Source organism: Ahaetulla prasina, chromosome 7 (genome assembly GCF_028640845.1).
Source record: "Ahaetulla prasina isolate Xishuangbanna chromosome 7, ASM2864084v1, whole genome shotgun sequence".
NCBI lineage: Eukaryota > Metazoa > Chordata > Lepidosauria > Squamata > Colubridae > Ahaetulla > Ahaetulla prasina.
The window spans coordinates 17,048,878-17,066,851 of record NC_080545.1 but is presented as its reverse complement, the minus strand read 5'-3'; the positions used below and the strand labels follow the sequence as shown (position 1 = coordinate 17,066,851).

The 17,974-nt window shown below is 39.3% G+C and overlaps 1 protein-coding gene across 1 annotated transcript in view; it reads right to left on the bottom strand.

Moving 5' to 3' along the window:
- SCUBE1 (signal peptide, CUB domain and EGF like domain containing 1) overlaps positions 1-17,974 on the bottom strand; it is a 235,134-nt gene that overhangs the window by 45,148 nt on the left and 172,012 nt on the right. Inside the window, exon 8 of the mRNA XM_058191895.1 lies at positions 8,038-8,154. Within this exon, the coding sequence (XP_058047878.1) occupies positions 8,038-8,154 (117 nt within the window). The remainder of the gene's footprint in view (positions 1-8,037; positions 8,155-17,974) is intronic.

Here is a 17,974-nt window from a genome sequence, read left to right as displayed (position 1 = left end):
CATAGGAGGCGGCTTAGGCTCTAATGTCAACTCACTCTGAGCTCCATTCTTTTCCATTCTTATATCCTCTTAAAAGATATCCTGCTTTGATAACTATATAAGTTGTGTCCAATGTAGTTCATGCTAAGCAGAGTTTAAGAATGGATTCAGCACCTAGCATGAAAATTACACAAAAGTCAAGACTATGTAGATCATGGCTCTTGCGCTGGAAGTCCAAGTGTCTAAAGAAGTTAGAAAAATTATAAATACTGGATAAATCCATTGATTCTGAATCCTTTCTTGCTCCTATTCTCCCTTTGTCCTCCTCTTTTCAACAATATGCTACTGTTCTTCTCTTTTCAATAATATGCAGGATCATGAATTTACCTTCCTGCAGCACCAACACAAAACAAGACCATCTCTTCAAGACACAATATCTGTAGGTATTCTAGAATACATTCTAGAAGACAGCTCGCCAGTTTGGAACCCTCACCACATCTCTGACATCAATACAATTGAACGTGTCCAGAAATATTTTACAAGAAGAGTTCTCCATTCCTCTGAAAACAATAAAATACCCTATCCCACCAGACTTGAAATCCTAGGCTTAGAAAACTTGGAACTCCGTCGCCTTCGACAAGACCTAAGCTTAACTCACAGAATCATCTATTGTAATGTCCTTCCTGTTAAAGACTACTTCAGCTTTAATTGCAATAATACTAGAGCAACTAATAGATTTAAACTTAATGTCAACCGCTTTAATCTAGATTGCAGAAAATATGACTTCTGCAACAGAATCATCAGTGCTTGGAATACTTTACCTGATTCTGTGGTCTCTTCCCATAATCCTAAAAGTTTTATCCAAAAACTTTCTACTATTGACCTCACCCCATTCCTAAGAGGACCATAAGAGGCGTGCATAAGCGCACAAACGTGCCTACCGTTCCTGTCCTATTGTTTTTCTTTTCTTCTTCCTATATATATGCTTATACCTCCTTATATTTACCCATATATGTGTTTATTTACTATATAATCTTTTTGTATGATACCTACATATATTGTTGTGACAAAATAAATAAATAAATAAATAAATAGGTACTACAAGCGATGAATTTAACTACTCAGCAAAAGATATACCAGTGTTTACCATTGGTGAACATAGTGTAAGCCGCCCTGAGTCTTCGGAGAAGGGCGGGATATAAATGTAAATAAAAAAATATATATGTTAATGGATTCCTGTTACTGGTGAGTTTGTAAACAGACTCATAGGAATAATTAACCTGTTTGAGCTAAAAGTAAAATAGACATAAAAGTCCATTCTTGCATGTTGGCTGTGATTAGCCTTATACTGTATTGAAAAATGATACTACACACACTTAAGCAAACCTAAAGCTCAGTGAAATTAGTGCCAAGCTATTGGTTTAGAGCAAGTGTTCCAGTGGTGGGATTCAAATTTTTTTACTACTGGTTCTGTGGGTGTGGCTTGGTGGGCATGGCATGGCTTGGTGGGCGGAGCAGGGGCATGATACTGTAAAATCTCCATTCCCACCTTACTCCAGGAGAAGGTTACTACAAAATCCCCATTCCCGATCAGCTGGGACTCTGGAGGCAAAGAATAGATGGGGGCGGGGCCAGTCAGAGGTGGTATTTACCGGTTCTCCAAACTACTCAAAATTTCCGCTACCGGTTCTCCAGAACTGACCTGCTGAAACCCACCTCTGAAGTGTTCATAACTATAGATAGATGGGATTTCTTTACATGGGCCACAGGGAAGACAAAGACTAAGAAGAGGCAGACCCTGCATGATCCTGGTATAGGAGAAAGCAGCAAGGATGGGGTATTCTTTTATAATCGCATTAACACAAAAATAACACTGGAAGTTTTTAAGAACAGATTAGATAACCATTTGTCTGAAATGGTACAGGGCCCTCATGGCAAACCTATGGCATGCATGTCCAAAGTGGCACATGGAGCCATGGAGCCTGGCACGTGCGGTGTCACCCGTTCTTCTTCCGGGTTTCTGGGGCACATGCGTGCGCGACGATCAGCTGGCCTTTGAGCATGTGCGCCAGCCAGCTGATCGGTGCGCAGCAGTAACTGGAAGACTTGCACATGCATGCACCGGAAACTGGAAGTACCTTATCCAGCGCACGCATGCCCACTGGGCAGCTCTTCTTCCTGGTTGCAGCCCTGATGAGCGTGTGAGCGTGAAATGCTCCCTTTTTGGCGCTTGCTGCCCCCCCCCCACGCCCGTGCTCCTATTTTGGCACTCTGTGCCGAAAAGGTTCGCCATCACTGGGATAGGGTTTGCTGCCTGAGCAGAGGGTTGGACTAGAAGATCTACAAGGTCACCTTCCAGCTCTGTTATTATGTATTCTATTCTGTAATATAGATAACAAATTGAATTCTGAAAGCAACTCTAAAACATCCAAATTAGATTCATCTCTTACTTCTGAGGTCCCATCACTTCTGAAACTTCAAAGCAGATCTCGATCTAAATATTAGTTTCAAGATGAGTAACAATATTGTGTGGGAATGGTATGTACAGCTCCATGAGGCATAGGGTGAAAGGTAGAATAGAAAGCTATTGTTTTTGATTTGGATCAATTTAAATTCCAGTGTTGGAAGCGAGGGGAAATTTTCATTTTCCACTGGTTTTACTTGACATTTTGCAAAACATATTCTGTAATCTATTTGGCTTTTGCAGTTCACTAGGGATTATACTGAAGTCTGAGACAGATTAAAACACAACTGTTTGCTATTCTGCCAATCTTGCTTCTTGTTTTTAGGCCTAAAAAGATTTCCAATTTGGATAAGTTTTCATCCTCCACTGAAATGAGAAGGCTGCCTGGTTATCCTGGGAAATCCAGCATAATTGAAGCAGAATCCAATTCCAGTGATAACTCTAAAGGGAAAAACAGGAAACCTCATTTATTATTTAAAGAAAAGGGAGGGGCAGATGTATTTTATTCACACTTTTCAACATTGAGGAATATTAAAGACCTGAAGCTGAATTATTAAAATACCACAATCTGCACAAAACATTTCTTACTGGAGAAAGTTGATAAACAAAAAATTAATTTTAGATAAAGCTGTGTGCACTAATCAAATATTTATTTGGATATAATGCCACCACTTTCATATAAACTCCCTACTCCTTATAAGTTCATATAGAACTTTGGACAAAAGTATCAAAATGATCACCTGTATGGAAAAATACAATAGAGGGGAAAACTGCCCCCACAATCCAACCCCAAAATTTCAATTTATACTGTTGTGAGAAGAAAACTGTTTGGTAGGGCTCTAAATACTCATTGTCTCCTTGGTTTTTTTGGAATCTTACTAAAGCTCAATTAAATGAATCTTATAACTAAAAGAATTATAGTTTCCTCTGTCTGATGTTAGACTGAATGCGAGACATTATTATTATGGATTATTTATTTATTTATTTATTTGCATTTATATCCCATCCTTCTCCGAAGACTCAGGGCGGCTTACACTATGTCAAGCAATTATGGACCACCACAACAAATAGGCAACCCATTCAAGGTCGAAACTGGCTAAATAAGCTAGCCCAAGCATTAATCATCACAACTATGCATGGCCACATTGAACATTGACCATGTTATTGGATGCATCCATGAGCTTGCAAAGATATTGAAGCAAACCTAAGGCAGATATTGTGTGCATATAGGAGACACCATGAAAAGGCCAAAAGTACTGCAACATTGGCGAAGCGAAAACTCATCTATCACGGTACATCCAAAGACAAAGATGTAGTTATCATCGTAGGTGTTAATTTTATGAAACAACATTTCTTAAGTGCATTGACACTCTGATCGTCTTCACCATATCTTCACCATCTTCACCAGCAGTGAAGATCTAGTGAAGACCAACACTTTCCATTACTTAGGATCCCATTTATAAAGTGATGGCAGCATTAATGACGAAGTGCACACAAGAGTGAACAAAGCATGGCTACAATGGAAGGAGATCAACTGGAGTGCTCTGTGATCGATGCATGGCAATCTATCTAAAATTGAAAGTGTATAAAACAATGGTACACCCAGTAGCTGGCCAAGTCCTACAAGCATGTCCTATACCATTGCCTCCATTGCCTTCTACTTTAACACAGATGGCAAGTACTTGCCTAGAAGGCTGAAACAATGCTTAGAATGGCAAGACACAACAAATGGAGGCATGAAAATTGCCTCCAGTTGGTCTTGGATGCTGCATTTAATTGTGCAAGATGGCATTTGTTGACCTCTGCACCTGCAGGAATAATGCTAAGAAGAAGATGATGATGCGGACAACAACGACAACAATGACTGGGATCCTCAGTCCCAAATGTAAGGCCAAACTACCTGTGATGCTAAAAGCATCATTCATGATTAGGGTAGTATAAGCTTTCTATATCCATCCTGAAGCATACCCTAATATTATTTTCCATCGGAATTGTGGCTATCCAGACTTTGGATCAGCTTAGATGATCTAGAAGGACAGCAAAGAATGTTCTTTCTGTGCCAACTCAGAAAGCTCAAACTGCCCAAGGAGCTGCTGATTCAGTTCTACAGAGGAATTATTGAGTCTGTCATTTGCACCTCTATAACTGTCTGGTTCAGTTCTGCAACCCAACAAGAAAAACACAGACTTCAGAGGATAATTAGAACTGCAGAAAAAATAATTGCTACCAACCTGCCTTCCATTGAGGACCTGTATACTGCACGAATCAAGAAGAGGGCCGTGAAAATATTTACAGACTCCTCGCATCCTGGACATAAACTGTTTCAACTCCTACCCTCAAAACGACGCTATAGAGCACTGCACACCAGAACAACTAGACACAAGAACAGTTTTTTCCCGAAGGCCATCACTCTGCTAAACAAATAATTCCATCAACACTGTCAAACTATTTACTGAATCTGCACTACTATTAATCTTCTCATAGTTCCCATCACCAATCTCTTTCCATTTATGACTGTATGACTATAACTTGTTGCTGGCAATCCTTATGATTTATATTGATATATTGACCATCAATTGTGTTGTAAATGTTGTACCTTGATGAAGGTATCTTTTCTTTTATGTACACTGAGAGCATATGCACCAAGACAAATTCCTTGTGTGTCCAATCACACTTGGCCAATAAAAAAATTCTATTCTAAATTCTATTCTATTCTAGAAAGCTCTAGACATTTTGGACCACCAATTCAAGGATTCCCAGTTACGCATTTCTGCTGACGGTGGCTGATAATAGCTATAAATTAAACTCCTAAAGAGCCACCAGATTGTCTGTTCCTTGATGGAAAAGCGTTCTCTTACTCTAAGATATTAATATTACTTTTAAGAGTAATATTACTCTTAAAAGTTCTGATGTTACTAACAGTTCTATCTGAGTGACATACAGAACTGAGTTATTTTATTATATTTTAAATATATTAGAAGTCTTGCATGTGAAGGCAGCATAAATATTTTGTCAATAATACTAAAGGGGAGGGAGGAAGATATAAGAAATTAAAGGAAAAACACAGACTGTCTGGAAAAAAATTGTATTAAAAAATCTGGCTGTCAAAAGAAGGAAAGAAAGAAAGGATGCTAGCTTCAATTGTACTGCATCTCAACTTCTTTAAACCTTGCTAGTGGATACTCATGAGAGTAATCATAACAATTTATGCAATCAAACCTCTTCAATATCATTCAATAGGACATGGAAGCTACTCTTCCACTGCCTCAGGTTCTGTCATTCCTGACAAGAACTCAAAGAAAGCCAAACCATATACTCCTTGAATTCCTCTGTTTCATAATGATCAGCTAAAGCCCTGGGTATCTCTTCTCACAACTGTCTCCAGCAACTAACATATGGGATAGATTACAAGAAGTGACACACAGAACTACCAAGGTTTATAGCCACAAAACAAAACCTAACTACTATCGAATTTTGTGGCCACAAATCCTATAGTTTATGAGGAAATGTCCAGGGAAATCTTTATGTATCTTCCAAAATTTTCAGCAGACAATTTCACTTCATTACTCCAAAACTGCAGGAAAAAAATATTTTATTCACTTTCTTAATGCAATGGATAATTTTAAGATAACAACTGTATTATTACGGTGTCTTCCTATACGTCTATTTTCACCCATCTGTGACATCTCAGCTTTACCTCAACTTTAACATTTTTTTAGATGCTGACATTACAAGAATATTTGGAACCCAGATAGGAGATGTCCACAAAATGCAAAAATTGGTGGACCTTCAATTGTATGGTTGTGACTGCCATCTTAACATTTTTGACCATATCCTGTAGACATTTCTGATCCCAAATGTACCTTGAGGTTTCTGGCGTAATCACTACAGATAATTCTCAACTTACAACAGTTCATTTGAAGACTGGAATAGATTTTTAAATAAAAGACTATACAGTTGGTCTAGGATTATAATAATTAAAAGATAATTAAAAGAACTTTGGCTGAAGGAAGCTGTAGTTGCTGCTGAATTGTACATATATACAGTAGATCTTCTCATTATTCACACAAAATTGCAAGTCAGTGAAATTAGTTAAAAGTTCAATTTTAGGCATACTTATTCACATAGCTTTACTTCTGTCACATTATCCTTAATTCCCAAAAGTGGCTGTCTATTTTTCAGAGATGAATGGGAAACAGATTTTAAAGGTAAATTATTCTTAGAACTTCCTTTTAGCAATAGCAACAGCACTTAGACTTATATAAAAAGGTAAAGGTTCCCCTCGCATGTATGTGCTAGTCGTTCCCAACTCTAGGGGGTGGTGATCATCTCCGTTTCAAAGCCGAAGAGCCAGTGCTGTCCGAATACGTTTCCGTGGTCATGTGACTGGCATGACTAAATGCCAATGGCGCACAGAACTCTGTTACCCTCCCACCAAAGGTGTTCTCTATTTTTCTACTTGCATTTTTTACATGCTTTCAAACTGCTAGGTTGGCAGAAGCTGGGACAAGTAACGGGCACTCACCCCATTACGCGGCACTAGGGATTCGAACCGCTGAACTGCCGACCTTTCGATCGAAAAGCTCAGAGTCTTAGCCAACTGAGCCAGACTTATAACTACAATAGTGATATTAAGTCATATTAAGTCCACATACATGTAACTACGGCATCATTTCATGCTGTAAATACCCAATGAAACATTCCTATTTAAACCTCCTGAATGAAAAAAAGTTTTTAAAAGAGAATAAATTCAAACTTTTGAAACATGAGATCCAAGATGAAATGTTGTATTTTCCTCTTTTTCTTAGTTTGTTATCTATCACACACACACACACACACACACACACACACACACACACACACGAGAATGGGAAATATCTGAAGGATGCTGGAAAAATGTTTCCATGTATGCTGAGATAAGGTAGTAGGCTGGATCCAAAGTTAGCTATCAATTTAGCAGCCTAATTGAAACCAATAAGACTTCTTGTAATGCACTCTTAATGTAATGAAGCCTAGCTCTAGCCCTCCGTAGATCAGCTAAAAGGCAATTGTGGTGCTGTGAAAGCCGTGTATAACAAAATAAAGGAACAGTAGCAGTGTTAGTAGCTGTTTCTGTTGCTCCCCTCTGGGAGGAGGTTTCAAAGTATTTCTAGCAGATCTACCAGATCCTGTAACAGCTTTGTTCCCTAGGCCTTCCGTCTGGGAAACTCCCAAGATCTGTTTTTCTCGCCATGTGCATGTATTCATCTGAACTGGACTGTGCTGTTTCTCCTATGTCATATATGTGGGTATATGGATAATTTTTTATTCATTCATTCATTTATTTATTTATTTATCTTGTCATGTTTATGTAGTGCATGCTAGAGGCGGACGGTGACCCTTTGAGAGCTGTATGCAACGAAATTTCGTTTTAAGGCATGCCGATTAGTGAACATTCAAAGTGGCAATAAAGTCACTTCTAAGTCTATAACAACACAGTCAGACTTTTAAGAGTATAAAACGCCACGAGTTTGATTATAATTATGTGCATTTAAGCTCCAGGTACCGAAGCTGGTAAAGGGAAGTGATGCATCGCAAAGCAAACAGAAGCTAACCTTTGCATGTTTTCCCATCAGGCTGCAAGGTAAATCCAACTGGGCAACTGCAGCGTACTCCTGTGGCTGTATCTTTGCAAGTCCGGTCACAGCCTCCGTTATTAACAGCACATGTTTCTGAGAAATAAAGAGACAGAAAAAAAGGAGAAGAGGGAGGGAGAGAAAATAAATACATAAAAAACACATTGTAGTCTCCTATGTGATCTGCATACCATAACTTATAAAACAAAATCTATTCTTAAGCATACGCCGTTATATTTCAGCCCAAGGCCAGCCAAGTGACCGAGAACACTCTAGGAAAAGTCATATAAAATCAATTTTTGTTCCAAGAGACTTCTACATAGATTGGAAGGTACTTCTTAACCAATGTAACCAGGGGTGAAATGCTCCCGGTTTGGACTGGATCACACAGTCCGGTAGCAATGGGGGCGGGTAGTTCGGAGAACCTGTAGCAAAAATCCCTGCCCCCCCTCCGCCGCCTATGCCTCGCTGTTCCTCTTCTCTATCCCTGAAGCTCTCGGGGGTGATATAGCTGCGAACAGCCTTGAATGACTGTGGCGGCACTTCAAAGGGCAGCACTACAACTGATCAGTGCTGTAGGTGGCTAGTAGACCAGTGCCTCTATTTTTAAAGAAGGTAGACCGGTGCCTCTCAAAAAAAGGCAATTGGTAGACCGGTGCCTCTATTTTTAAAGAAGGTAGACCGGTGCCTCCCAAAAAAAGGCAATTGGTAGACCGGTGCCTCTATTTTTAAAGAAGGTAGACCGGTGCCTCCCAAAAAAAGGCAATTGGTAGACCGGTGCCTCTATTTTTAAAGAAGGTAGACTGGTGTGCTCCCAAGTTTTGTATACTTTATTATTTTTATTATTTATTATTATTGGCCATGCCCATTCAGTCACCTGACCACCAAGCCACGCCCACAGAACCAGTAGGGAAATTTTTTTAGATTTCACCCCTGAATGTAACTCAGGTATTTATTACAGAGGTTTTAAACTTTTCCTAGCTTCAGTCCCAAAACGTATTAAAATTCAAATCTGGATTGGTTTCTAATCTGATCTGGGAAATAAACGGCACAAAATTCAGTGTGGCTGATTCGCAAAGGATTTTGCCAAGATTGCAGCGTTTACTAGGGAGCCTCACATTAATTAATGGATTTTTTCCCCCCCAAGTGAACTAATGAAAAACAACTTAACATCAACCATTTTTATATGAAACCCCTTTAATGAATATCATGATTTTAAAGATATATTTTGGAAGAATATCATTTCAAAAAAACAACAACAAATGCCTCCCATGTTGTTAAGTCCCTGAGATTTCAGCAGCCCTTCCTTTCAAGTAATGAAATAATAGATTTAAACTTAATGTGAACCGCTCCAATCTTGATTGTAGAAAATATGACTTCAGTAACAGAGTTGTTAATCCCTGGAATGCACTACCTCGCTCTGTGGTCTCTTCCCAAAATCCTCAAAGCTTTAACCAAAGACTATCTACTATTGATCTCACCCCATTCCTAAGAGGTCTGCATAAGAGCACCAGCGTGCCAACCATTCCTGTCCTAATGTTCCCTATCCAATTCGTATGGTTATTTCATGCTTATACTTATATATACTGTTGTTTTTGACAAATAAATAAATAAATAAAATAAAAATGTCTTGGATGCCCTGTGCTTATGAACTGCTCGCCAGTGATCACTTCTTAATACTCATTTTGGAGGAAGAGCTGCGCTCGATGAACTGCTGAATTTGCAAAATAAAGGAGCTCAGAAAAGAAAACAGAGCGCTGGATTCCCAACTGGCATTTTAAATCTTCTCCCTCGTTGAAAGAGTTAATAGAAGATGGACTACATACATCACTTTGACAGGAATCTACAAGTCCAATCGGTTCCTACTGAAGTACAAGGGGAAAAAGGCATCTGGGTTTTGTCCACTTAAAGCTTTTTTTGCAAATTGAAAGAGGTTTTGGAGTGGGTGGGGAGGGCATGATTGAGGTCACTGAACCCATTCCAAGCTGTGTCATTGAAATTTCCCAGGGCTTGTAGAATGTCAAATGGTAGATGGGCAAACACTGGGAAGAGGAGGCTGAAACAGTTTTTTGTAACTTTTACAATAATGGGAAATGGTTATTAGGTACCACTTCAGCAAGAGGAGGAGGTGTATGCAACTTTATTACAAACAAACTCACAGGATGGAATCCGGTTTTTGTGAGTTAAATCATAAAAACAATAACAACAACAACAACAGGAAACTGCATTACCTTTATCTCTGTAGACCAGAGAAGTAGCTATATGAATTTGACCATGGTTTTATGCAATGGTTATTTCATGCCCCTGGAATTCTATAAAGGTAAAGGTAAAAAGGTTCCCCTCGCACATATGTGCTAGTCGTTCCCGACTCTAGGGGCGGTGCCCATCTCCGTTTCAAAGCCGAAGAGCCAGCGCTGTCTGAAGACGTCTCCGTGGTCATGTGGCCGGCATGACTAAATGCCAAAGGCGCACAGAATGCTTTTACCTTCCCACCAAAGGCGGCCCCTATTTTTCTACTTGCATTTTTTATGTGCTTTCGAACTGCTAGGTTGGCAGAAGCTGGGACAAGTAACGGGAGCTCACCCCATTGGGTGGCACTAAGGATTCGAACTGCTGAACTGCCGACCTTTTGATCGACAAGCTCAGTGTCTTAGCCACTGAGTCACCATGTCCCCGTCTATATTCTATATTATGTTCTATATTATGTTATAAATTATATATTATATATTATATATCTATATCTATATCTATATCTATATCTATAGCTATATCTATCTATCTATCTATCTATCTATCTATCTATCTATCTATCTATCTATCTATCTATCTATCTATCTATCTATCTATCTAATCTATCTATTATATGAGTTCTATATTATGGCCCTAATACAGTTTGTCTTCTCTATCTGAATTCACATTTCTGCCATACTGCTATACATTGTGTATTATTGTCAGAGTGGGGAAAGCCGCAGCTTTACACACAGCTGGTGTAAACAAACTTTCAAGCTGTAAGTAGGTGCAATTTATCACCTTCTTCCTATATTGAGTTATATTAACTACCTGCTTATGTTTAGGCAATCTCATTGGAGAATTTGCCTTGGTTCAAGTTGCAGAGTTATGACTAAACTATACATTAAACTGAATGTCATCAAAGTCAATAAGTAATTTATTTTAAGGAAAGACAGCTTCAGAACAGTCGATTTGGAAGAGAAAATGGAGATTATGGGAAGAAATATTTCATACATACTCTGCTTTTTTGTTAAAGACTCTGCCCCTTAAAATTTCAGATCAGTATTTATCTTGTTCATTTTATATTTTTAATGTCCTGAAAGGTTATTTCATGAAGATCTTCTTTCATTTAATTGCTACAGCAACTACTATGTCTGTTTCATCAGGCTGAGAGAGAAGGACTAGTCTAAAATTATCCAATGAGTGTGATGGCTGAAGATGAACTTGAATGTAGACCATCAGCCTAAATCATATAGTGTATTGACCTTTAATTATGCCATGCCAAAAAAAAAAATACATTTTGGTATCTATTGAGGAACACCTGAACCCATCCAAGGCTCAATACAGGAAAGATTGTAATATGGTGATGATGGCAGTGATTTAATGCTTACTAATGGAGATGAAATGATAGGAGTTGAAGTTGCAGGAACTTTTGGGGAACAGTATCATATTGGAATTCATGATAATGCAGACACAAACAATAGAACAAAGTCAAACTAGTGTCTTAGAAATTTAAAGAGCTGATTTTAACAAACCCAGAGAGTGCTTGTGAAGGATTCCATGGATGAAAATCTGAAAGGGAAAAACAACTCAAGAAGCTAGGGAAACTTGGAAAAATGAAATTATAAAAGCCCAGTCAAGCACAATACCACTAAGAAAGAGAAATAAGACATCCCAGACAAAATCAGCATAGTTGTATAAGGAACTCTCTGATAAACTGAAAGACAAAAAGGACAAGTACAAAAATGTCAGAAATAATAGTGGGCCAAAAGAACACCAGCAAATAGCTGAACTCTGCAAAGATGAAGTCAGGAAAGATACTGAGAATGAACTAAGACTTACAAAAAATGTCAGAAATATGGCTTCTGGTGGCTCCGCTCTCTCCGAAGGACGCCCTAAGGGCGCCCGCGCTGGGATTCTGTAAAAGCCGGCGAAATCAACGGCTGAAAGTACCTTTCCCGGTAAGGGGAAGGGAAAGAGCAGAAAAAGGAAAGGTAGAGCTCTCTCTAGAGGCCCCGTTTGGGGAACTCGAAAGGGAAAGTTCCCTGGAATTCCTTTGGCAAAGCTCCAGCTCCAGCCCCAGCGTGTTTCTGCTTTAAGCAGACAGAGAAGAGAGCGACCACTTCTGCTTCAATTGATTGTTATGGATATTTATAAGCAGACGGAATAAAACACAGGAGATCAGTCATTTAAATTGCAAGTATTAAATCTGACTTCTATTTTTTCTTTAAAAAAAAATTTTTTTTTCTCTCATCTACAATCAACACAATGAAATAAAATGGCGTTTACTTGTTGAGAAAGTGAAACTGAATGGAGATTTTATCTTATTGTACTGGACTGTGGATTGTTGGATTATTTTAGTTTGTTTAAGTATTTTATAAGGGGATTTTCAGTAAGAATTTTGCCATGAAGGTTTTTTCAGAAGAATGGATTCGTGACTTTATACAGGATTATACAGAAAGAATGTATTTAATTACTCAACAATACGAATTGGAAAAAATGGCGTTTTGGATGAGAGTTTGGAGAAATTAACCAAAGTAATCAGGACTTGGAATATGGAATGGATATAAAGAAGCCTTTTTTAAAAAGTTTGGATGAAAAGCCTGAATTTGTGCTACAGGAGGCTGTCTCCGAAATGGAAAAATTCACAGGGTTAATGCTTTCCAAGAGTTCTCTTTTCGGATTGAGGAATATACGGCAGTAACTCGTGGATTCTTGGACATAAGGAACTATTAGGAAATATTGTGACTGACTTTTCAAAAGGAGTAATGAAGGAAAGACAGAGACTAATGCATCAAAAATGGCAAGAGACAAAAGTATCATTTTGAAAGAATTTTTTTGAAATATTAACAGAAAAAGATTTTAGCGTTTTTGAAAGACAATACGTAAGGAAGATTTGGAAGAAATGGGTTGATTATATGTTTTATAACCATCATAAAAGACTAGATATTTGGATTTATACTGGATTTTGACGAGGAAGGACTAAAGTTGAATAGATATTGTAATTTCCCTGTATTGAAATTTTATAATCTGTTGTATTGAATTTTAAATAGAATATTCTCGAAAGATCTTATGTAAGAAAGACTTGGGGGGGAAATTATATGGTTATAGAAGCTATAAGGGAGATATTCCCTGAACTGGATTGGATTTTTATGCTTTAGCTGGTTTTAAATATTTTAGGATTAATTTGTTCTACTGATCTATATATTTTATTACTGTTTATTGTTAATTTTTTGAAGGATTTTGGTTATGTAAGGAGGAAGTCAGAGCTAGAGAGGGAGAATTGGTATAATAGTTTTGGGAAATTATTATTTTTTTTTAGCATATGTTTGTTTTATTTTTAACTATACCTTGTGTTTGTTCCGGGAAGCCGGGGGGGGAGGGGGGAGGGGGTTTGTGAAGGGAGAGGGGTTGGGGGGAAAGGGGGAAAAAAATTTTTTTGTAAAACTTTTTGAATAAAAAAAATAAAATGTCAGAAATAATAATAATAAAAGTTTCTTTTAATATGTAGGAGAAAAAAAGAAAAAGGTCAAGGAAACAATTGGTCTAATAATGGGAGAAGATGGTAAGAAGGAAAAAGTGGAACTGCTTAATTCATTCTTTGCATCTGTCTTTACACAAAAGAAAAAAAAAAGTCCAATTTAATAAAAAATAGTACTGTAAAAGATAGATTAGGAATAGAAGTCAAAATAGGGAACAAAATGGTGACACCTATCCATGACTGGAAAAGAATACAAAATACGAAATAACAGATTTGGGGGCAGTGGTGGGATTCAGCCAGTTCTGTTCAATTTGGGTGAACCGGTAATGGCGACTACAGGAGGCTCCGTCACCCGCCTAGACATAATGCACAAGCAACTGCGCATGCGTGGAATGCTGTGCGCATGCACAGAGGTGACACGTGCGCTCACATTTGCGAACCAGTAGGGAAGGTAAATGAATCCCACCTCTGGCTGGAAGGGATCTTGGGGGTCTTCTAGTTCGATCCCCTGTTCAAACAGGACCTTTTGGCAAAATAGGATGAAGTCTGTTTCAGCTGAGCTCAGCTCTTGGGGATTTACACGGACACATGGAAATGGTTTATAATTGCGCTCCCTCCCTCCCTCCCTCCCTCCCTCCCTCTCTCTCTCTCTCTCTCTCTCTCTCTCAGATTTACCAATCTAACAGAGTTAGAATTTTCTGGAGGTATTTTTCTAGCTTTTATTTGGCCATCCAAGGCAAGAGTGGTTAGTTTTTTAAATTTCAATTCTGACACTTATTTTCATTACTGTCTGGTCAATAACAGCAAACCAGAAAATATTCTATCATCAAAACCTGGCAGTTTTGAGAATTAATTTCAATGGGAGTCATGAGTGCAATACTATAAATCTCCTAGTTCCAGTACCTTGCTGGATTCTACAAAACATAGATCGTCAAGTATCTTCAAGTATAATACATGGTTGATATCATATGTATTTATATTTGAATGTACATTCAAATATAAATACATATGATATCAGCTGTGTATTCTTATGTGTTTATTTATTAAATTTAAGTACTACACATCTCACTCTTTATTCTTATATAGAATTATTTTAACCCGATCCCCATAGAACAATTTCCTTTGAAATCTCAATTTTGGGTTAATACCCAGTCGCAAAGAGACATACCAAAACAAAGTGTATTTTGAAAACTGTGAAGAAACTTTACAATATCATAGGAATGGTTAAGGTATGGTCCTGCTGTAGGAATAGCCATAGGATTTGATCTGGCCACAATAGCCTCATTTTAAATCTAGTCCACCAATTCAATTATATAAAAAAAGAAAATAAACAATAAGAAATAATTAATAGAAGAATGTTTCCCATATCAATACTTCATGATCTTGCTTTGATGTGTAATATATAATTCAAATACTTTAAAATTTGGATGTCATTAAAAGGTAAAGGTAAAGGGTCCCCTCGCACAAATGTGCTAGTCGTTCCCAACTCTAGTGGGCGGTGCTCATCTCCGTTTCAAAGCCGAAGAGCCAGCGCTGTCAGAAGACCTCTCCGTGGTCATGTGGCCGGCATGACTAAACACCAAAGGTGCATGGAACACTGTTACCTTCCCACAAAGATGGTTCCTATTTTTCTACTTGCATTTTTTATGTACTTTTGAACTGCTAGGTTGGCAGAAGCTGGGACAAGCCATTAGTCAATTTTTATATTCTGTATAAAAATATATATTTTATATTCTAGTTTTCCATTGTTAGAGGACCAGGAAAGATGATGGCTGGAGAATAAGATACTTTTGGAAACAAAAACAGAAACCCACTACACCAGATTTTGTTCCATTTCTAATGGAACATTCTTATTACATCTTTGCTAAAGAGTGTAGCTAATTTATCAGCAGCTAAATTTAAAATAAGACTTTAATTATGCCATTTTAATTACACTTGTGGTGGCATACCTTTAATCCCATCATCTCCAGCCAAAACAGATTATTTGTTCATGGGTGGCCTCTACTGAGATAAACAAAAGACACCCAGTGCCACTTAAGTGTTTATTAGAATTTGGGCAGGCAATAATGGCAACAACAAACCAATCTTTTGAGAATGAGGACAGTGCCGTATTTGTTGCCAAAATCAATTAATACTAAGTGCAAGAGATGGTATTACTGTTGTAAATGGTTTAGTACTGCTTTGTTGTAAAGTTGAGATTTACAGAAAGAAGGATTCTGTGGGTCACAGCCCCTGCAGATTTCTTGACAAGGTCCGAGGCAGGTGTTTTCAAATTTCCAGCTTAGTTTGTACAATAGTCCTGAATTTGTAAAATAATTTTTCACTTGAAGCTTGATTTAATTGCATAGAAATAATACCTAGTATCTAAATCAGGAGTGTCAAATTCAAGGCCTGTGGGCCGGATCTGGCCCGCAGGGTGCTTAGATTTGGCCCGCGGGGCCGCCCTGGAAACATCGAAGGACTGACCTGCGGTCCCTCTGCCAGCGAAAACAGAGCTCAGGAGGGTGGTGCACAGCTTAAAATGGAGCTTATGAGGGAGACAGGCGGCTCTCCTGAGCTCCATTTTCACTGACAGAGGGTTGCAGGAGGCCCTCACAGCAGAAAATGGACTTTGGGAGTCCGTTTCCACTGATAGAGTGCTCGGGCCACCATAGGTGCCCCCGATACAAATGACATCAAGCTGGCCATGCCCTCCCCGGTGAAACACAACCCTGATGCGGTCCTCAATGAAATTGAGTTTGACACCCCTGATCTAAATGAAGTCACTTTACTAAATGGAGATAGTGTTGGTCATGCTTGTCAATGACCTTTGGTCAACTTAAGATGGGCGTGATGTATCCACCCTTGTGCTCCTTGATTCCTCAGTGACTTCTGGTACCATTAACCATGGTATCCTTCTGTGAAGGCTGTGGGAGTAAAGACTAAGAGCTGTGGTGGCGCAGTGGTTAGAATGCAGTACTGCAGGCTACTTCTGCTGCCTGCTGACTGCCTGCAGTTTGGCAGTTTGATTCTCACCGGCTCAAGGTTGACTCAGCACATTCCATCCTTCCGAGGTTGGTAAAATGAGGACCCAGATTGTTGGGGACAACATGCTGACTCTGTAAACCCCTTAGAGAGGGCTGTAAAAGCATTATGAAGCAGTATATAAGTGTCGTGTCCCACTCCCACTCCGATGCACGAGCCAAGGAATTCCGTAACAGACTTGGCAACGAAGCCTTTGCAGCTTGCCAAGTTCCTTTGAGGTTTATTAGGGCAGGCAGGAGTCCAAGTTTTGACTTCAGCAATAGGGTCCGGTATCAGCAAACTAGCTAAGACTTTGCTTGACTCAAGGTTGGAATGCCAAAAGCAGGTCCTTTATATAGGCTGTGGGGTGTGGCTCCATGACTCAGCATTTATCCAGGCCTACCCCACCCCTCCTTCTGCTGGTGTCCCTCTCAGATCTCTGGAAGCGAGGGTCCTCCCACTCTGAATTGTCTTCAGCTGTATCTGCTGTCAGTAATTCCAGCACCTGGCTGGCTTCCTCTGATGGCTGAGCCAAAGGAACACACGCCGTATGAGTGAGGTTCATCGAGCTTGTCCGTTCACTCCTGGAATTCTCTCTGGGCATGGGGCCAGAGCCGGGGGCTGGAGGCATGACAGGACGTTCATCTTCATTATCAGACTTGGAGTCTGATAAAAGGCCCGGTTGGAGATGGGAGGGGCCCGGCTGAGGAGAGGAGGGAGGATGAGTCACAACAGTAAGTCAATGTGCTACTGCTACTGTGTTGCAGTGGTTTGCCTCCTTCCTTAGCATTGTTTTGAGATGATGTTCTCAGAAGAGTAGCGATTGCATCCATGGCCCCTCACGAGCAGGGCTTGAAGTTCTACATAAAAGTACTGGGTTAGATTATCCATCAGTATAGAGTTTGGCAACTTTGGACTGTGCATGTGAAGCTGTCAATGTACTGACTTGAGGCTGTTTCACTCTGGATGGGGGAGAAACAGGCTTTGGCTTAATTTTGATAAGGCAGATTAACTGCATGTGTTTGGGACTCCTTGGCTGAGGGGGTTCTCACTGTTGGTCTTGGCTACCCTCAATTTGAGATTGGTGCCCAATTTGGGCCTTCCTGGATTCGCAGTTACTGCTCAATAAGCAGGTGGCACCTCTGACCAGGAGGGCCTTCATCTTTGCAATGCTTTCTACATGAGGTTGCCCTTAAAAACCAT